We start from the raw sequence: 21,038 nt of genomic DNA on the forward strand, positions 1-21,038 counted from the left end.
TGTCAAGTTACATAAAGGCAACCCTGAGGTAGACAATGCGGCCGCGAAGCGACACGTTCCTTCTGATGGGGTCGGTTGGCTGTCTTCTTTTGGACTAAACCTTGCCTTAATAGGAAGGTCTCAAGCTAAGGCCTATATATATCATTATGCTCTTGCGCAGGGCGGTGCGCAACCACAAGCTTTAACCGTGCACAATATTTGCCATGGAGAAGTATATCTACACACGAGAGAATTGTGACGGCGTCTGAGCTCTTAATCGCAGAAGCAGATGTTGTGAGTACTGCTCGAGCTCACTTACCGAGCTGCCAAAACACGTGCTGCCAGGATACACTTAGCCACAGACGTCTAGAGCGAAGGACAATAATGAGCGCCAATATTTGTATGAGCCAGGGAAGACGCGGACTCGTCTATGGCCTGTCCGTGCATCAATACCGATGGCTAGCCGAGAATATCCACGTCCTCAGAGAATCGTCCTCGGATTATCCGAGCGTTTAATCCCTTTCCAAGAAAGAAGTGGCTGATAGTATCAGTGTCCAAATAGTGGAAGTCTGCCACCGTGATGAGTCCCGAACAAGCGAAAGACAAATGTAAACCATTTACAAGGGCATACGTTAACGAGCGCAGCAGCTGGCGGTCCGCTCGTATTGTTTCTCAGAATGTAAGGCATGCTTTGCGGTCTTTCTGGGACTGCAATCCCTAGTTCGTAGGGACAACATTCCAAGGAAAGTTAGCGCGAGTTGGACTATGCCAAGCGGAGCACTCACGACATCTGTTCGCAGGTAATGTCAGAAAGTGAGTCAGAAAACGGAACTTGCCTGCCGTGCTCGGACACGCCTGCCCGTGAGTTAGCGACGGCCTACTGCCATAGAGATTCCAGATTCACATTGCTCATGTTAGACTTTCGAGAGGAGATTGCGCTAAGATTTTGGGACCTGATTAGGATATGAACAAATGTGAAATATGCATTGAGCAAATAGAGATAGTCCCAGACAAACTGTCAGTTACCCGTCTAATGCAAACATGTTAGTGCGTCACCCTTGACGTTCGTTGCGCACCCCACTGCATGAGACACCGCGGTTCGATTGAGCTGTGCACGGTGCAGATGAGCTAACGTCCTCGCCTCCACATAAACCACGCAATATTGCCTGTTTGTGCACAAACCCGTGGTGCCTGCGCTTGTAAATGAGGGATTGGTTATCAAGATGTAAATGCGAACAGATGGCAGTTACCTCTGATGTTCCTACGACTTCGAGTTTCGTTAGCCTGGTCGCGTTAACATCTGTGGTGATGTCATGCATGAAACAACAATCAATATCACAACTAGAACAGCGGATCAGAACTAGCTACCGAGTGCGCGTTTGGATCACCCAAACTTGATATCGTGAGATAGGATAGCAGTTGGCTCCAATCAGCACGGCTCGTGGTGTAAAAGGTGCGCTGATCCACGACACTATGACCTAAGAATTGGCATCAAGGTAACTGTGAACCAACGAGATACACGGGCTAGCCGAATGGGGAGATGGAGATCCGACTCTAAATATCTCATAACTGAAGCGGTACTATGATAGAGGCATGGTGGGCGAATAGAGCCGAGCTTGCATTATCGATCTTGCCACTTCGCATAGGCACCTAGGCTTAGCAGTCAATCGCGGGGTATTGGCTTCACTTTATTGGCTTCACTTTATGATTACAACTATTAACTCTGCCTCCTGAGGACAAGGTAATTTGGAATGAATCTACTTACATCGTTTTATTGATCAGTCCTCCCGCAGTTACTGTAATGACATTATCAGGAGAGAGCGGTCGTAAGCATCGAAGCTGAATGGTAGCTGCGCTGCACCCGGGCCGGTCGGATTTATTTGGCTTCCACAGTCATAAATCTTCTGTTACGGTCGTGCTGAGCGTGTCCGTTGGCCGAAGCAGCTACCGCGAGTGTACGCTTCCGAAGAGTCGCTGATGAACATGGAGGCCTTGATGGAAAGTTTCAGAATTTTCTACTGACAGTCTCAGACAAAAAGGAACGGGAAGGCACAACGATGCGCTGATGTTTGCCAAGAGAGTCCAACAAACAGCCGTAGGGTTTTCCTGAATGCGCAAGGTAAGATTGGACCAAATGGTTCTGGAAGACGACAAAAGGAGAACTGACATCTCTAGATCACTGAATGCGGGCGAGTGGTACGGGGCGTCACCCTTCAAAGCTTCACCTCTGACGAAGACAACATTCGGAAACAGACTTAGCTTTTGTACGGTTGAGCGAGCCATTAGAAACACTGGAATGGCTGAACGCGTTCTTTAAATCGCCCCCATTCTAGACCGTGGGTTCCCTAACGAGGCAGAGCTCCATCAAAGCATGTCTGTCGTGGCTTCCGAACGGACAGCGGAACGAAGTACCACAGCCCACGCAAAGCTGTTGAACGTATATTCGCGGGAACGGTGAACTTGAAAGAAGTCTCCGTTAGAACGAGAGACGAACTATATGAATACAAAAGAGAGGAACGTAGCAACACCGGAACACCCTCTCCACAATTTCACTCCACCAAAACACTCACAACTTCAAAGCGTGGTAAAGAGAATCGTGAATAGAACTCGAAGATCAACACGACCAAACAGCACCTAAGGATTAATGCGCGTCCTCCCCTCACACGACTCCATATCCCTCCGCCAGCACACGTCTACTCAGCGATCACCAGACCGCTCATCGCTCTCTGCATGTCTGCCACTCCGTTGGTCGCACCGTTCAGTACGCGAGGTCCGAGTGCAGGATGTCTGACACCCAGCGCAGCGCCCAGCATCCTCTTGCCAGGATCCCCGATGCGCGGAGCGCCATGCTCTGGCTGAGCAGCAATGATAGCGGGATCTGACATGGTCGGGTCTGCGACGTCCGCACCCAAGGAGGAGGATATAAGCGAATTGAGAGTCGGATGAGAGGGGATGTTAGGGAGAGTTGGTGACGGCTCGCGCTCACGAGGTGATGCGTTCGCGTTGTGCTCGGTGCCATTCCCATTGACGTGTGTATTCACAGCATTGCCCCGGGGTGGCTGGCTCACGGAGACCCCCCGCCCGTGCGAAACAGATCCGCGTACACCATGACCGCGAGCATTGCCATTGTGCTGGCGAGCGTTCACGTTCTGTATGACCGCCTGCGCGTCGGGTCCGTCGTATGGCTTAATGGTTGCCGACTGAGATGAAGTCAGGGAGGAGAAGATGGCAGGGGGGAAGGCAAGGGCGTGAAGGTAGGCCTTCTTGGCTAATAAGCGAAAATGGTTAAAACGTGTCCTCACAAGCGAAGATCGTGCATGCACATCGTGCAGTACAATTCAGACGACAGAAAAGAGACTTGCTCACCAATTGTAGCATCATTAAAGACGATTAAAAGGCTGGTGTCGTCAATCCATTTGATTTTGAAGCCTCCGTTAGCGTTCTCCCACTCGGAGAAGGCAGTCTGGATATCCCTCGTCTTGAGCTCCTTGGGAAAACCTGTCAACGCGAGAATGCGCGTGACACACGCGGAAAGCTGGGAAAGGGACGCTGCCATGGCAACAGGAGGTTTATGTATGCAGATAGCAGTAAGACGAAAAGAGATGGTGTCGACAGAAGCCGCTGATCTGCGAGGCGACTGGCGGGAGGACGAGGGGGTAAGAGTTAAGGATAAGAGTATATGTAAAGGAAAACCGGGAAGTTTTTCGTGGAGGAAGGAGTGAGGGGTTGGTGTTGTACAGGATAGCCACAAGACGAGTGTAACAGACGAAGTCGCTGCCAGACAGGCGCCGGTCTTCTAATCAGGGCGCTTGCATAATCCGAATTATTCCCAAAAAATAATGCCCACCACGATCGCTTTCCCTCCGACATGCATTGGTTAGTCTGCAGCAAGCAGAAAAAATACGAGGTTGTCGACACGGGTTGCATATATGCTCTCGACTGCGGGAAGGAACAAGCAGGTGGTGGACGGTGATTCTTCTGTTTGTTTCTTCATTCTGCCCGCTAAGCGGCACTTGCCGGTGGCCTGCTTCTCTCCAGAGCTCATGATTAACGCCTGGCATTCGTTGCTCACCATGTACCACGACATCGACAGCGATCTCATACGAGTATGGCAACTTCTTCACGAGCTGAGCGAGCAGAATGCGCACAACCAGAAGATGGCGGGGGCTTTGCAATCTCAAGCTGGCGCTCTCAAAGTACATTTCAATCTTTCCTTGTGTCTAACGACTGAAGAATCATACGACCGAAGTAATTTAGACCGAAGCATCTAACTCTGCTACTGGCTTTACGCTGCGACGTTTCAATACCGATATATCCAAGGGTGAGCTTGTACATTAGCTCTTTTGTGAACTAAGGCTGAGAGCGCGCGTCCTGAAGAGGTATTCGAATCTGAATTGGAGCGTACAAACGCCCAGATCATTATCGAGAACCATACACTGCTGCAAGAAAACAGACAGCTTAGTCTGTTACTGAAGGAGTGTGAGCACACTATGGAGACCATTATGTCCAAATTCCGAAGCCATGCGGTACGTACGCAGTGTCGTCTTTCGTGGCATATCTCATAAGTGAATACAGCTGGCAGCACAACGACACGAACTTACTCTTACTCAGCATTACGAGAATCTCATCGTCGCGCGTGAGACTTCTCTACTGCAAGCCGACCTTTCATCTAATAACGCTGTGACACACTCACTACAACGAATATCCGAGAATCTTCGCGCTCTTCTGCGAACACTCGCGGGTGAAGAATCGGATCTCTCTGACAACTCAGAAGCTTCACGCGCCGCGTCAGCTGCGGATTCGGATGGCGAGGACGAGCGCGGTCTGAACCAGACTGACGGCGAACTACTGGAAGGGCTCCTGGGCCGGCAGGACTGGGCACTCGAACGCGAAAGCGAGATTGCAAGATTGGAGAAGGAGAACGAGGAACTCCGTAAGATACTCGGCATTGACCGCGAATCAGCAGAAGCGAACGGGTGGTTGCAAGACGAGGCGCGCGAGCTCTCCATCCGTCGACAATTGCCCTCTCCTACGCAGAGGTCGGGAAGTCCAGGTACGGGTCCTGGAGTGATAGGTGGAGCCCAACGCCCGCCCATGGGCTTCGATCCGATGACACACGTACCTGGAATGGGGGGAGGCAATGGCTTCCAACTGCCAGGTAACTCGTTCCAACGACCGCCCGAAATGCCACAGCCGGGCATGCGTGGGATGCAGGGCCGCCGGCCAGCCATGTTTGGACAGCGTGGACGGGGTGGGGGACCCCAGATATGGGACGGACCGAATCATCAGTTACTCATGCCGGACAGACCATGGCAGGCACAAGGCGGTTTGGATTTGAGTCGATGATGGTGGCTTGATGTCGTGTAAGTGGTGTTGTGCCGAAAAGAGCATGTTGCAATTGCTCACTTCCCTCTCAGCTTTGGAATCGCTGTTTGGTCAATACTTCATATACCTGCCGACGAATATATCATACTACGTGGTTTAGTCGTGACTATTTTTCTGCTGAGCCCCGCAACAGCTAACAAGATGTCGAGTATGATTTGAAGATGACCGTTGGAAGCCGTGCTTCGGCTGCGTGACATATACATCCATCTGTTACAAGAATCTTCACGGACCCCTTCGGCAATTGTCACTAAGGTGAGGCTTTGCGGTCGTAAGGAGTCCATGAGACTGACTCTCACGGAGAATGCATTAATGTCTTAGCATTTTTCGGGGTGCAATATTCGCATAGATTGGAGGGTGGCTGCTCGACGTTCATGTCAGTGGGTTGAACAGTCACCTGCCTTGTCAACCGACATGAAGCGGTATGCTGTACCCCATGATTTCTTGTCGACGATCACTTTTGACTGGCATTTACATCCTGACTACCCGTTAATATTCGTTTGAGGTCTGCCTGAAGTCATTGGTTGTACTCACGTAGCTATGGATGATGGAGTGCAGGTGCGTAACATAATCAGTGTCATTTTGAATGTTTTTCACGCTCGTCGGACCGGGGTTCTTCTGCAAACTGTCAACAGCTGCGATAAGTGAGAAGTGCATCGACGCGTTGTGGCGGCAACTTCAGCAGCAGCACGTTAATACAGTCCTTGCTGTCCCTTGTCCCTCCGTCCCCATTCCTTGCATTCTGCAGGGCCGTGATTTCCGAAATTCCTGCAATCCCAACCGACTTCCTCCGGGTTAATTCTGATAAGCAGGACGGATCCTCCCTAGAGACCTCTATGTCAATCTCTCGGAGTCCCATGCATATGCACGTTACGCCCTCCAATTTCAAACATCCTTTAGTTCTCGAAGGCAAGGGTATCCCTTCGTCCATCATATCGCACCGATTCTTATGCCGACGATAGGCATATTGCAGTGTCTTGCCTCGGCCGAGCATCTCGTATTCAAATTGTACCCGTGGCAGAACCGCAACCCTCGGGAGCCGCACCGGTGCAACCCTACTTTTGAGGTCTCCAGGAGAAGCGTAGCCGATTGGTTACCCCCAGGCAGAGCAACGGGTCCGGAGGCGTGCACCTGCATACTCCCGTTCGAGGACCAGAGCCAGGGATTGGACCGTTCGCAGACTTCGTTGGGCCCTCGCAATCACCCCTGGGCACGTCCATCCGGGTCTGCGCAGATTGCGCCATTCGACATAGACCGTCTGCGACGTGTCTGCCTCGCAGATTGGTCTAATCCGCATCCAGTGTTGCAGTCCGAACATCGGCTTCTTCCTCGACGATTACACACCGGCAACTCAACACACGCTCGAAGTTTCGAGACGAATCGACTAAACGTGGTATTAACATACGAAAGAATCATACAAGACAGGGTATCTACGCGAGAACGAGCTACAGAGGTAGTACACATTAGAATCTACAAGGGAAAACAGCCATAGCAATCGACAGCGACGACGACGATTAGAATTAACGTAGGAGTCACTATCCAAGGGGGCACGCCTACGCCCCCGACCTCGCGACGCAAAAGTCCGAGCAACGAACATCAGTAAACCGCACTTACCTCCCACCCGAGCCCGCTCTTCCCGATGCCCTCCCACGCAACGCCGAGCATCTTCTCCTTCCCCGCGGACATGCGCCCCTCGCGTGCACGGCCCTCCCACACGACCTCGTGATCTGCGCATATGTTCTGCAGAGCCTGCAGGCGCAGAAGGAGCGGGTTCGCGACGGGACGCAGGCGCGGCTCCCGCGAGAGCACGCTTAGGGGTTTGAACGGTGAGCGTGGGGGCGACAAAGGCGGTGAAAATATGCGCGCGTATGGGGGGAATATGTGAGACGAGCCGGTCCATGAGAGTGGGATGAGTGAGCGTGTGGGGCGCAGAGCGTCCGAACGCTCTGCAGTCGCGCACATGAAGACGTGCACGTCGCTAGAAAGCGCGCGGTACCCCTCTGGCTTCAATCCTTCCTTGGGACCGCCGGTGTTAGGAATCCGCAGGTCTTGCACGTACCGCGCACGCGAACGAGAGGGCGAGCGGGAACTGGAGCTACCCCGTGAGTCAGAGCGGGAGCGCGAGAGAACATCAACGCCAACGCTGAAGAAAGTCGCCTTCACGTATGCACGCTGGAATTGGGTTGCGAGGTCCACCAAATTCGATACGGACTGGCTCATACGCCGTACAAGTCCGACTTCTTCGCCCCGTACTGTCGTGTCGCTCCGTACTGTCGTGTCACTCGCAGTTGATGGGGCTCGCCGCGCAGTCGCACCTCTGGTGAGGGGACGACCACGAGCAGGACTGAGCGGACCCGAGCGCTTAGTTGGGAATGCTGGGATAGGTGCAAGGGGGTGGTCAGGCGCCGGAAGTGGGCTCAGAGAAGGGGGTGGCCGAGAAGATGGACGCTTGACTTCATTAGCTGCAAGCGGAGAGGATATCGCTGGTATAGGAAGAAGCGCTGGAACCTTATGTGGCGAGAGCGGTGAGGAGGACGGAGTGGTGAGGGCAGTCGAAACCGAGGTCCGCGAACTGCGACTGCAGAATGAGAACCATGAATTCGAGCGAGTAATGGTGTTGACCGAGGACGACCTGGTAGAGAGACCTGCTTTCGTCCCAGGACTGAGACATTTCGCTGCGGCACGGTCCGCGTCTTTCCGCTCAGCGGCTGTGTCTCTCGTGCTGAGGTTCTCACGGGTCTTGTCTTTGTCTTGCTCGTCCTCTTCCCAGTCAACAACCTTCAAGAGACTTTCCAACAGCTCTATCTGTGCTGGGCTCCGTCTCGAGAATGACTGTGCGTGTTCGTCCGCAGGAAAGAGAGGGCCGTGCATACTCGCGATCACGTCGGTGAAAGGGATGGCCCGGCCTATGCTCTGGCTGTGCTGCAGTGCCAACTCGCGGCAAGCACGAGGTAAACTGAGGATATGGTCGTCCGCGGAAGAAATGCTGCACAAGGACGAAGAGGAGCGGGACGGGGTAAACGGCATCACGGCGTAATGAAAGAGGTCGTCATCCACTTGCCGTGAGGGAGACCCCGGCTGGGGAGCGCGCTCGTATGGGAGGGCGTCGTAGCAGAGCAGCGGGCGCTGGTTGAGGCTGCTGACCAAACGCAAGTGTCGCTTCTGCCTCTGCTGCTCCAGCTCGCGCTCACGCGCCTCGCGCACCTTCTCCCGCTCTCGCGCCTCAATTTCATGCCTCCGTCTTAGGCGCGCCTCTTCCTCTTTCTTCCTAGTGATCCTTGCCCGCTCTTCCCGTACCCTCCGGGTGCTCACCTCCCATAGCCGCTCGCATGCCTTCAAGCGTGCCGCTCGCTCCATCCTCAGGCGCCTCTCTCGCTCGCGCCTCTCGCCATCTCTACACTTTCGTTGGATCTCCTCATCAAGTTGCAGCCCGCCCGGAGGAACAAACGAGCTCGAGAAGTCTTCATCTGCGACGGCAGCAATTCGCGGGTCGTCGTCTCCGCTGACTTCTATGCCTTGGAGCTTCAAGAGGAGGACCTTGGCAAGGTGCATATTGTCCAGTGCGTATGCAGATTGCATTTGGTCCTGCAGAGTGCGTGGTGGGGAGGGCGGAGAGTCGTAGTAGTCAAGTGGCCTCGAGAGGGGGTTTACGAACTCTGGAGGAGTGCGTGGCTCGGGGGGCGTGGACTTGGGGGAGTCGGAGTCCATTGTGCTCGCGGAACGGCTGCGGACGAGTAAGTCAACGGGAGAGGATGATAGCGGAAGATGGAAGTGTGCTGACGGTGGTGATGGCGAGGAAGACAAACGAGAAGTTGAAGCGACTGGTTGAACAATGCAGGCCATGTTGATGTTGCGGCAGTGGCGCGTGAATGGGGAGGGAGAACGCGGTTGATAGGTGGCCGCACTCGCGTCGTGGCGCGGCGGATATTTGAGGAGATTAGATTGGGGAACAAAGTTGACGGATATCTGCGCGCGAATTGGACGGTCGTGCGAGGAGCGGGCGAATGCAATGGGCGAGATGTCCCTCGAGCGACCGCGACAATCCATGGTCGATGGAGGAGCCTTCGCCCTTCGGACGAATGGAGCTGAATTATGGGACGACGGAAAGGGGGAAATGGAGCGAAGACGAGGGTAAATATACCTGGTGGGTCTGTGAGAAGAAGAGTGCAGTGCAGGCTCAGCCACGCGACGGGGATATGCGCGACGGAATGCCTCGAGGCAGGCTACTAGAGCTCGGGACGCCTGATGGGTGAATGATATGATCTGACTCGAGCGGAGCGTCTGCTGCGATGAGGAAGACGGAGATGAGGAGGAAAGGAGCAGGGGATGATCCTGTCGCCACAAAATGGACTTGGGCATTCCCCTTATTTTTCAATTCCTGGATATCCTGTTTCCCTTTCCCACGCCTATATCACGCCTCTTATTGGCAGATAATAATCCTGACTAAGCCGGCAGTCCCCGCGTGCCAATTCGGGTAACTTCGCCTTCAATGCGCGTCGTCTTCTCCTCTCTTCCCATTTATCTAGAACTGGTGTCCTCTGTCAGATGTCACGAAAGCCAGCAGCGCACGACCCTTTGAGGGTCCAGCAGCTTGGCTGTCCTTCGTCCCCTCCTCTCGGTCGCTGTGCGGCGTGCCACCTGAGCATCCCATTATTCTCCTAGCTACTTCAAACACTTGTTCTTCCGATCCCACACTAAACCTCTCGCTTTGTACTGTCATGCCGTTAATTCATCACAAAAACCTTGATGACGGGTATCTGCCGGAAAACATGCTCATCTCAAACAACCACACTGCCGTCGGCCCAGGGCGTACTTATCTCTCTGCTACTCGTCATCCGAATTCGCTTTCAGGATGGCTTGTGTTCCGTCTCCATGTGCTGTTGTCACCCGAATGGCCGTTTATGAATGTCGCCGAGCCCAACTGAGCCCGAACACAGATATGCTTCCGCGCCCGCGATCGTCCTCGCTGGTTATGTGGATACCTAGCCCAACGCCGGCACCGAATAGTTCGCCCGTAATCCTTCCGCAAGCATAAGTCAGCACCTCCGCACATCTTCCATGTGTTCACACCGACAGAGCTCTCGCAGTTACCCGTGCAAGATCCTCTTCCCAGCTTTGGCCAATTTCACCGCACCCATTCCCTGCTCCCAGGCTGTCGCCTACAAATAGCGCGCTTTGCCCGCACGCCGCAGCCGTCCGTGGTTATGCTCAGCTAATCGCGACGACCACCGTTACCACTCGCAACATTAGCCTTCCTCGTCCCGTCCCGTCCTCCGTACCACTGTACAACTCCCGGACGCGACCGTGTCTGCGCCCTCCGGCCCGCTCGGCGTGTTTATGTTTCTGTATGACTGCGAACGTGCCTTACAATCCGAATTCTCATCCTCTCATCTGTTCTATTCGCGTTCAATGCCTTCTGTTATCTAATCGAACAGCCGTAGGTCCAAGATCCGAACGCAACCACCCACTCCCGCGCCCCGTAGTAAACGTCGTGCATTACACGAGGGCGTCCACTGCTGTCGTTCGCAGAGCCCCGTGCCCTGCTACGCGTACGCTGGTCCTAGGCTTGGGTCGATGATATCCTGCAGCGTGTTGCGACACGCTGCGACTCGTTATGTCGCCCTCAGAACAACTGCACGTACACGTGTTGGTCGGAGGCGTGTCCTGCAGCGGTTCTCAGATTTGGTCTCACAAGCTTGCTGGGCGCAAGCGTTTCGCTGCACTCCACTGTTCGCGTTCTTATTGACGCGTGCCGTAACGTGTCGATAGAGATACGGCCGATGCCTGCGTCTCGCGTCGCTTGCGGAATTCGATACGACAATCCTGAGCCGCTGAAGACACGAGGCACGAAGTTCTCCCACTGCCATGTTTCGCGCTTACGTTCGCTGACCGCGATATCTATATGTCTCAACTTCATCGTACTTGATAGATTTGGAACGCGTAGATGCGTCGCTTGAGTCCTTCCTACTGGGACGCGCCTTCCCCAAGCAGCATGACATCTGTTCGTGTGTAGGTAGGGTGCACATGCAACACAAGATGAGACATGATCCGTGTAGGGTGGTAGAGATGACTGTGGGTACACAGATAGGCCCGTATCTCTACCTATAGCTCTGAATCGCAGCTCTGAGAGCCCAGTATCGGGCTGACGCGTACGCCACGGCCAACTGTCAGTGTCTGCTTTGCTGCGAGCAGTAGTCATCGCATCGCAACTGCCTAGTATGATCGAGTCAGGCACGCTCATATCTCCCGGTGGCTCATTGAACACACGTTGAACGTGCGGCTCGTCGTAGGAGAGACACCCAGGCACTCACTTCAGGTAGGTCGGACACGGTGCAGCGTCTTTAAAGTGGTTCTGACGTATACAATACATATCTTTGGCCACAGACATGGCAGACTGATCCGATACGGACTGAGACGACACTGCACCGCACGCTGATAGGATATGATGAAGGTGATTATCGCCAGGTCAGTGCGACGCGCACTGACATGCGTCGCAGCTTTCGAGGTCGTCGAATGAGCGTCGGACGCTCAGTCTGCGCGCATCGTGCCCCCTGATCTCCACTGGGCGTTCAGAAGTCACTCAATGCCTTTCAATAATGGCTCTTCGATATCGACACGAAGCAGGTTCCCTCCGCGGCACTGTACCGCGTCTCCGACGCTCAGATGATCAGTACATGACTACTGGTATTGATATTCCACTGGCATGATCACCACGTCTCGTCTCGTGAGCACATCGCTACACCTCCGGCACACGCGTCGCCAAGGCTCACATCCTTACTTGCAAGTCGCGTCATGCAATCTCGCCCGCGGTCGTGTGATGCCTCCCAGTCAGTCATTGATGTGCATTCTCGCAGCCCAGACCAACCCGCTCGCTCCAACCACCATTATCCGTACGTACTTCTCCTTCGACGACTGAATTAACTGCCCCTGCTATCACTTAAGCCAGATCGTCACACCCAGTTCGCGCTGCCTTCGATATCGATGCCATACGTCACTGGATTCATTTCACTGGTCGCATGACCGCGCCGATCGATGTTTGGATGGTTCAATCGCGTCTCCATTTTGTGCCCGCGTTGTGTGCTGATCAGTGATCATGACCTGGGGTACGTGCTTGCCGTCGATCTGGCCTGGGTCTCCTCCTTCCGTGGACGTATCCCAAGCTTCGCTCCCTCCATCGGTTCGTGGACGGCAGGTACAATGACAATTCCGCGCGACTGTTTACTCACTCCTCGGTGGGGCGACCCTCGTGACCCCCGTCTGCCCGTCTCACCAATGCAAGGACAAGATATCTTTGGCAAACCGCCGCCTTCTCTTTTCCGGTGGCACACTTTCTCTGACAGGAGCTAGACCGCCGCGACGTACGACGCAGCATAGCGCGATGTTCTTCACTTCATTTCCGACCGCCGCACCCTTTCATGGGAGGTCTCGTGGACTGCCCTGTCTCGCAGCGTTCGAGTTCGAAGGGACGGCGGGCGTTCCTGCCTGCGCCTCCTCCCATGTCTGCCGTTTGCTGTGCTCCATTCTTTTCCTACGCCCTTGCGAGCATCTCCACGTGTATCTTCTTTTTCTCTCTGTGAACATTCTCGACTGCGGCGTCCGCTCGCCCTTCCGTTCTGGCTTAATTCTGCGCCGCTCGAGAACACAGCTTTCAGCTTGATGGTAAACATCGGGGTCTTGTCGGCTACCCGCTGGCAGCGCTAATTGTGCCTGCTGCTAGCTGCCGAATTATCGTCGACTCATCGCTCCCCCGATTTTGGCTGCACGCTCGTATCGATTGATGCTGTCTGGTATCGTCGACATCGCGAACGTCGAATTGTTGCGGCTGAAAATCGGATTCTTCCCTCTCTGCATGACGTCGTCGCCGATAGGGGACACGCGCTGCGTCTTGGCTTGTTCCTGGTGTCATATGAACATCGAGCATGAATACAATACCTGCCTGCTATGCGCGCTAGCTCATCGAGGTCGGCCTCGCGATATCGAGTCTATCACCCGCGTGCTGTTTGTTCCCTGTTCTCGGATTTGGGCACCACATCGTTCCTGTACTCGTGCGCGTCGCGGGCCCGAACCCTGTGGCTCCAAGGCAAGACAGTGACTCTGCGGCGAGACTAGCTTGCATGTCTGTGCCTAGCATTTCCGCCTGCGGTAATTAATTAAGATAGCCTGCTCCCCGAGCAAGAACGAGCTACCATGCGTTCGAGGAAAGGACCTTAGTGTAATCTGCTCAGGAGGAGCGTCTCGCGAGGGGATTGGGCCCATCTGAGGCCTGCTTACTACGATGTCCCTTATCCTTAGTCCAATCCTACGCGTCGCCCCTTACACTTTCGCGTATGACATAGCGCACCTGTCTAAAGAGCTCACAGCCACCTACGTATGTGTACGCATGGTCCTCGATTCATCACCGCGATTTAGATGAGGTCCACGACAACGGAAGCCAAGCCGCGGCGCAGACTGAGCATATATGTACACCGTAGGCGAAAATTGCACAGCGCTGGGGTCGAAGCTTGGCACGGTTCTACGTTGGTGGGACACAGCAAGAACAGAGTTTTGAACCTACCAGACAAGATGAGACGGGAATTGCAGAGCACAGCTCCCAATCACCACAAGCCCAGCCCAGCCGCCGGCCAATATTGTATGAATTCATTTCCGTTATCTCGAAGGGGCTCCCAGTGGCGCAGCGCCCAACGCAAGGCGGTGACGCACGACGCTAAAGATTCAACCCCAGTCAAAATCGACACGAGGCGCTAAGAGAGGGAGCGAGACAAATCGAGCGTCTCGATACTTCTTGCTCCGTCTCAGGATTTTGAGCGTTGTCTCGATTTCGATCGAGCTGATATGAGAGTGGGTGAGACAGAGCGAGAGACTCTGTCGGTCTCGTTTTGTCTTGATAGTATCTTGTGTTCTCATTACAAGTACTGCACTAAGATCAAGCGCCATAGAGCGCAATCGATAATTTTCACGAAATTACATAGCATCAAAACGAGCGTCACCGAGTGTCATCGAGAGACTACGTGACCGACACCTTCCTGGGACAGATACCCACCGAGCGTCATCGAGACACAGCAATATCGAGAAACTCGTACTGCCCGTACCAGCTCTTGACCGGACCATCCAAGCTGATCTCCATGTCAGGCTGCACTGCCCGACATCGTGGAGCTCATGACGCTGAGACGGGCAATTCCTGTCTGTTTCTGTCGCCCGGTGTTATCAGTATGCAGACAATTTAAGTCATTGAACTAAGCTACTTACCAGGCGCTTCGATTCTTCTTCGAAAGGCTGCACCAGAAGTAAGTTCAGCCAATTGCGAGAGTATGACTAAGGCATCAACATATACCTTCCTCTCCTCAGCCGGAAGGAGATCAAAATATTGTTTAAACTCGGCTGTAGTCCCGTCAGGGTGCGCCTTGATCCACGTTACAGCGCACAAGTTCCTCCATACGCGACAAGCAATCAGCATATACTGACTGACACATACAACCTGGACGTACTGACCTCGGCGTGACTGTATCGCCCGGACGCATCTTAGCGTGTTTGGTCCTCTTTGCGGGACCCTTGAGGAGAGCCTGGGCTTCGATGTTGGAGGTATGAGATGACATTGTGAATTTAGGTATGGCCGGAATGCTGTCCGTGTCGCCAGGATTGCAGCCTGCTGACGCAGCTAGATCCACACTTTGCTCTGTTGGGGGGGCCACCATGGAGAACAAGTCAGATGGCTCGTCAGACTGAGCTGTAGGAACAGTCGCGGAGCCCGATGACGACGATACAAGGTCAACGGAAGTGACGACAGGATGATCGAGGGAGATAGGTACATTCGGCGGTGTGCTCGATGGAGGCGGTGCCGAGGGAGCGCTCGTCGCGGCGAGACTTGGAGTTGCGCCAACTTCGCGCGATACCGGCGTAGTGATAGGCACATTATTAGGTACCACGGCAGCAGCATATAGTGTCTCCGAATGAACGATGTTTCCCGCCGTGATGGAACTCCTGCCAGTGTACGTATAAAATAATTAAGTGCCGAAATGAAAATAAACTGAAAAGAAAACTGGGCTTACAGTGGATTGCGAAGCTTGATAGGCAGTCCATTGACAGCTCACGGCAAAGCTTGAGAACCATTGAGATACTTACCTTGAGTTCAACGGCACGTCCTTTACCCTTGTCGGATGTGCATCCAGGTTTCTCCGCCACAATGCTTATGCTTGTGTTATCTGACGGGGAAGCATCGGACTCGTCATCCAAGCTCCTCAGCAGCTCCTCGCTCGTGGTAACCGAGATCAGAGCTTTGGTAGAGATTAGAGAGACTCGCGAACATGGTAGAAGATAACCATACCTGTCTTCGATGACTCTGTCTTTGTCTTCTTACTTGCCGGCGCGATCGACTGGGTGTCGTTCTCGGTCTCATCTCGATGGCCACGCTTGCTCTTGCGTGGTGACACTTCTACAGCCGTGGGATCTACTTCTTCTTGTTTGACGCCAGCTGCCTTGCGTGCTCGATAGTTCCGCCATGACGGGTAGTTGTCGATGCCGATTTGTTCCGCCTTCCAGTTCGATGCACAATATTGAAGCTCCGGGAATGTTCTGGCCATCTCGTCATTGTACAATCGCGCTGCAACAACACTTGCCTTTCCCCACGTCAGTGGTGTGAGTTGGATGCTTGCAAGATGCGCCCAAATTGACCTGGCGACCTTTCGGATCTCGTCTACACGTGCACCGCTGATTGGAGTGCCATCCGCTTCTTCAACATACAACATCATGTTGTTACCCTTGTATGGCTCCGGTCTCACGGCGCGCTTTGTCCAACTCTCCTTGGTCCACCATTTGACATGCGGGTAGTCATCTTGCATTACAGGAGGAAGAGAGGAGGAAGCAGAAGGGATGGTTGATGTAGAGGAGGTGGATATCGTCAGATTAAAGGGATTAGTTACTGATAGTGCTTGGGGGATGGCCTCCGCAAGAGTCTGGTATGCCGCCCTGTAAAATTTGCAGACTCAAAGTTCGGAATACATGATAGCATCAGTAGAAAGCCTACATCATTGTGGCCTTCTCAGTATGGAGAACAAGAATGTCACGCTGTAGCTGCTGGTTTTTGATTGTAAGCTGCTGTAGCCGACTGGACTGAGGTTACACAGAGTGGGAGAACATGCTATTATGAGACGAAGGAAAGGGACTGGAACTAGATGAAATGAATGGTGCATTAAGATGATTAATTGTCGAAATATTCTGGCAAAGGACATTCAGATTGGTTATGTGACGTGGCATCATTGTCCGAGATACTCACAGTGTTAGTTGGAGTAACTTGAGATGTATTTACAGGAAAAGACCGTAGATGTGAAAGAGTGTGCTTGGTGTTCATGGCGAAACTATTGTCTTGTTCGTCCACACCCATGAGAAGAGATTGAGAGAGAGGGCCTGGGGATGCTGACGATGGTGTAGGAGAGGTTGCACCGTCACTGTACATTTCTCCGGTAGCATCTAGAACATAGGCAGCAGCCAGTCCACCCCCATAGCCAGGTTGAGAGCGGCCATAAGGCCAATGCCGTGCTTGCGATGACATCTCACTGACATGGGGTTCGACGAGAAGTTGACCTGACAGCAAAGCACGTCACACCATAATAACATTCCAAATATGGCAACTCTCCTAGAAAGATATTACGAGTCGTTCTCTGCACCATCACCTTCGTTAATGTCCAGTTCATCATTTCCACCCATGTGTGCCACATCAAGCCCAGGTTTTTCGACCACAAAAAAATGATGGTCAGCATCCCCAAATGGATTATGTGGAACCATTGCAACGACCGCCAAACTTGTGTTCACATCGACAATTTGAAGCGCTGCATCTCCTTGGTATGCACATGACCATAGTGTGTACGAGGAAGACTCAAGGAGACCAGCGTGCGGTCGTGAATAAAGTGAGATGAGTGCGAGTGACTTGATCTCATTATTGACGGAAATCTGAAAGTAGAAAAGCACTTCTCCGAAGTGCAATTCATTCCCGATCTGAAACTAAGAGCAAGATCAATACCAAAACAACAAGATGCAGAGTATTAGCCACACTCACTTTCACATTTCAAGCCATGCGTACATTTTTAAGTGCTTTCATCTTCTCCTTCCAGGCCGACCGAGCAACTTGACCATTCAGAAGTCGAAGGCGTGCCCATCGTTGAACTGATGGTGCCATGAAGGAGCTCAGATTGCATGTGAGTCCCAATGTGTCGTGTACATAGGTAGTGAGTGCCACAGCCTCACAGTCACGAAGAGGTGTCGCTGTTCTCTGCCTGGCACGCAGTAGAACATATCCAGAACCAAGATTGATTGCATGCTTTGGAAGGCTGTCCTCCATTGGCTTTAAATCAGGTATCATGCTCTTGAGTGCATTCACTTGAGCACGACGAAGTCCACGCTGCGATAGATTGGAAAAAGGGTTTGATGGCTGTCGTATCTCCTGACCAAGGTTGCCGATTGTATGCTCCATGGTCCACTGTGAGGAGCATATAGGAGGGCCCACTCTAACCACTTCAGTGCCAAGATGAAGTAGCGAGTGAACACAGGGCCGGACAAAGTGGAGTCGATCAACACGCCTTTGATAGTACAGAAGTTCAAATTCGATACAGAATTGCAGAAGCAATTTATGAGCCTGCTGTAGATCATTACGTGTGATTTTGTGCTGGTTGATTAGTCGTATTCCACCCACAAGCTTGCAGAAGTTCTTCCAGTACTTGTCAGGGAGTATTCCATAGAGCAAGCCAGGTCCCAATCCAAAGATGTATATGAGAAACTCCCAGGCCTTGTATCCACTGGAGATTTTTTCTGCGGGATTGCGTGGTGGGCGGTCAAATGATCCAGGAAGGTATGGTGTTGCATCAGCAACAGCTTGCCCATGGATCTTCCATCTGTCGCCTTGAAGAACCGCCCAATCCCAGGTTGCTTTACTGTCAGTCTTGTCACATTCGAAAGTACCACGCCACAGGGGAATGAGCAGATCAGGCAGATTAAGTGATGCCAGATGCATGATGTCCGATCCAAAGGAACCAGGAATACCAAGGGTATGCTGCAGTGAAAACCCCAGGAATATACTCGGCTTTGTTATTCCTGTCTCAAGACGCCTCTTGCAATACTGTGTCTCACTGGATGACATCATGAGGTATCGAAGATTCTCCATGTATTTTTCCGACGAGCATGCTGGAAGACTGTGTATATTGATATCATTGTGGTCGCAACCCTCTACATCATAATCCAGAGGCTTGAGCAGTGCTGGATAGTAGTGAGAGCCGCCTGGCTTGTGACATCCATTTGTATCACAATACAGTTGACATGCCCGTCGTCCGTGGTGTCCGACAAAACCATTCAGATATACCATACCAGGACCGTCTGCCGTTTCGAGTGCAAGGAACGGGTGGGAAAGGAAAGTGGTGTCTCGTGCAGCATCCCCCATGCCTAATCCTTCTCGTTGGAGAGCTGCAAGATGATGGAGTCCCGGAAAGAGGAATGAGTCGACATTTTTGGGTTTGTTTGGACCCGGAATGAAACCACCTGTCAAGACATGTCTCTTCTTGTAGCGCACATCAGGTGCATGATCGAAGACCACCCATATATATATCCAGCAATCTGAAGCCTTGTTCCTGTAAAGCTGCACTCCATCAAGGGAAAGCATGAGAACGATGTCATCAGACTTTATACGACCATCCGCAACTGCACTAAGATAGTCACTCCCATCCAACAGGTCCTCGTATGCCGGCAGATTGCCGTCATTCTGCTGGAGTGTCTCAAGAATTTCTTCAGTCCGTTTTGCACGATAATTGAGAGCCGTTGCACTGGCAGGATCTCGGCGAAGTGCTTGTAGTTGCGGGCCTATCGGTATGGTGTGAAATTCCTGACGTGCAATCTTCTTCTGCCCACCACTCACAGCAAGCTGAATCGGATCATACCGTGACTCTCCACATTTGGGACAAGTTTCGAGTGCCGAGAAAGGGCCCGTATAAGCGAGACAACTATTGATGCACATATCGTGGATGAGAGGGACGACACCACTGAGTTCCGCAACTTGACATTTGATCTGCGCATATGAAGGCAGGATATCGTCCGGGTAGCGTCGCATGATGGCATCACGAACGGTGTTATATGTCTCCTGTGACGAATTGCCCACAGCCAGGAAGAGATCGAGCGCGAGACGTAGACTCGGGTCTGTGACATCAACAGTGGTGCGAGGTGGGTTGCGAAGGCGCTCCAGTGTGTCTGCATCGAGTCGCATTCCCTCGTCATCCAAAGATGCCTGCTCGAGCGCACGGATAAATTCCATCGACAGCTTCATCTCGGAAAGCTGTGCAAGATCGGATAATTCGTCCAAGCCTACATATTCCGGAGGTGCCATACGGATGATGTTTGCGTGTTCGCGATCAACCTCCGGAATTTCAGCCGGGTCTTCTGGTATGTTATCCAAGGCTAGACATCCTGGATCAGGGATATCATCGGATGACACTGCTCTATCTGCCGTGATTCCATTCGCGCCATTTCCGGCTTCAATTGCAGTGCTCGAAATGCCTGCATTGGCCGTGCCCACATGTGCGACCAAACCCACTGCAGGAAGCTCGCTGCCACCATCATAGTTGTCGATGTCCATGTAAGTGCTATCGTGTGCGTTGTCGTACATGCCTGCTCGAAGAACATCATTCCCGGTTTCCTGAACAGCATTGCTGGCCTGCTGGTGTCCTGGCTGCATATCCAGTATGAATATGGGTCTCAATAGGAAGCTGGTGTATTCGCACCTCCGATTCAACGAGCATAAGTCTATGCTTCACTCCACTGGTCTTGCCTGCTACTCTTAGTCCTCCCGTGGATACAGAAACCGCGAGCTGTGATCCAGACTTCGCACAAGCAGCTATGTGGTTCTGAAATATCGTGGAGTGTTCGACCTTACAGTGGCGGCGGTAGGTAGCTGGAGAAACGGGCTTGCCGTTGCATTTGGGACAAGGACACGGAATTTTCGGACGGCCAGACATAGCAAGGAGCAGACAACTTGTATTCCTCGCAAATAATGTACAGATGACAGAGATTCAGAGAGAAATATTTAGAATAGTATAATTAGAGTCGAATATAGCAAGGAGCAACAATCGGCCGGGGCGGTATTGCAGATATCGAGAAACGGAGACAGACGCAGACGCGACGCGCTTGCGGCAGGCACGAGAGGTCTCACGTGCACGCAGCGTCGAGAGGCGTCTCGCTGTTGTCTCGCTGGCCACTGCCAGTATCTGTGTCTCTCGTTCTCTCTCTTAGCGCCTCGTGTCGATTTTGACTGGGATTCAACACTCAACAGATCCTTCGGAAGCCAAAGCCAGAGCGGACCACAGCCGGATCATAGACGTACGCAGCTCACACGTATACGCTTCATATCGATACCCGAAGAACGTACATTCAGACGACTCGGGGGCAATATGTACAAAGAATTAATTTCGGACGACGAAGGATGTACGCTAATGATGAATGGATGAATGGATGGATGGATGGACGGTGCTGCGCCGGAGGAGAACAACCACGACGACGGCGAACCCCGAGCTGGAGACCTCCGAGAGATCTGACTTCGGGCGGCAATTGATGGACGCAGGGCAGGCACCCAACAGACAGTCGCAAGATGCGAAGAACAAGAGCGAGAGTGGAAGATCAAACACAAAGCCATGGAGAAGGAGAATGAT

At 52.8% G+C, this 21,038-nt stretch overlaps 5 protein-coding genes across 5 annotated transcripts; 1 reads left to right on the forward strand and 4 right to left on the reverse strand.

Moving 5' to 3' along the window:
• Nucleotides 1-438: 438 nt before the first annotated feature.
• SCP_0103710 (hypothetical protein) lies at nucleotides 439-1,022 on the reverse strand (the record flags this gene model as incomplete). The annotated part of the gene is made up of 5 exons (XM_027752608.1): nucleotides 439-548; nucleotides 601-696; nucleotides 765-834; nucleotides 884-932; nucleotides 1,006-1,022. The coding sequence occupies 5 exons, from the start codon at nucleotides 1,020-1,022 to the stop codon at nucleotides 439-441; spliced, it is 342 nt and encodes a 113-aa protein (XP_027608409.1).
• Nucleotides 1,023-2,672: 1,650 nt separating this feature from the next.
• On the reverse strand, nucleotides 2,673-3,535 carry SCP_0103720 (predicted protein; the record flags this gene model as incomplete). Its single annotated transcript, XM_027752609.1, has 2 exons — nucleotides 2,673-3,247; nucleotides 3,346-3,535. 2 exons carry the CDS (start codon nucleotides 3,533-3,535, stop codon nucleotides 2,673-2,675), a joined length of 765 nt encoding a protein of 254 aa, XP_027608410.1.
• Nucleotides 3,536-3,908: 373 nt separating this feature from the next.
• On the forward strand, nucleotides 3,909-5,325 carry SCP_0103730 (hypothetical protein; the record flags this gene model as incomplete). Its single annotated transcript, XM_027752610.1, has 4 exons — nucleotides 3,909-4,175; nucleotides 4,237-4,300; nucleotides 4,357-4,505; nucleotides 4,555-5,325. 4 exons carry the CDS (start codon nucleotides 3,909-3,911, stop codon nucleotides 5,323-5,325), a joined length of 1,251 nt encoding a protein of 416 aa, XP_027608411.1.
• Nucleotides 5,326-6,957: 1,632 nt separating this feature from the next.
• SCP_0103740 (predicted protein) lies at nucleotides 6,958-9,408 on the reverse strand (the record flags this gene model as incomplete). The annotated part of the gene is made up of 2 exons (XM_027752611.1): nucleotides 6,958-9,085; nucleotides 9,143-9,408. 2 exons carry the CDS (start codon nucleotides 9,406-9,408, stop codon nucleotides 6,958-6,960), a joined length of 2,394 nt encoding a protein of 797 aa, XP_027608412.1.
• A 5,078-nt stretch (nucleotides 9,409-14,486) lies between these two features.
• On the reverse strand, nucleotides 14,487-20,132 carry SCP_0103750 (hypothetical protein; the record flags this gene model as incomplete). Its single annotated transcript, XM_027752612.1, has 13 exons — nucleotides 14,487-14,549; nucleotides 14,608-14,634; nucleotides 14,693-14,789; nucleotides 14,851-15,339; nucleotides 15,408-15,421; nucleotides 15,481-15,632; nucleotides 15,683-16,323; nucleotides 16,382-16,428; nucleotides 16,480-16,572; nucleotides 16,631-16,938; nucleotides 17,028-17,355; nucleotides 17,435-20,062; nucleotides 20,115-20,132. 13 exons carry the CDS (start codon nucleotides 20,130-20,132, stop codon nucleotides 14,487-14,489), a joined length of 4,905 nt encoding a protein of 1,634 aa, XP_027608413.1.
• Between the last annotated feature and the right edge of the window lie 906 nt (nucleotides 20,133-21,038).

The sequence above is a fragment of the Sparassis crispa genome (genome assembly GCF_003851025.1).
Source record: "Sparassis crispa DNA, contig_000000F, whole genome shotgun sequence".
In the NCBI taxonomy this organism is placed as follows: Eukaryota; Fungi; Basidiomycota; class Agaricomycetes; order Polyporales; family Sparassidaceae; genus Sparassis; species Sparassis crispa.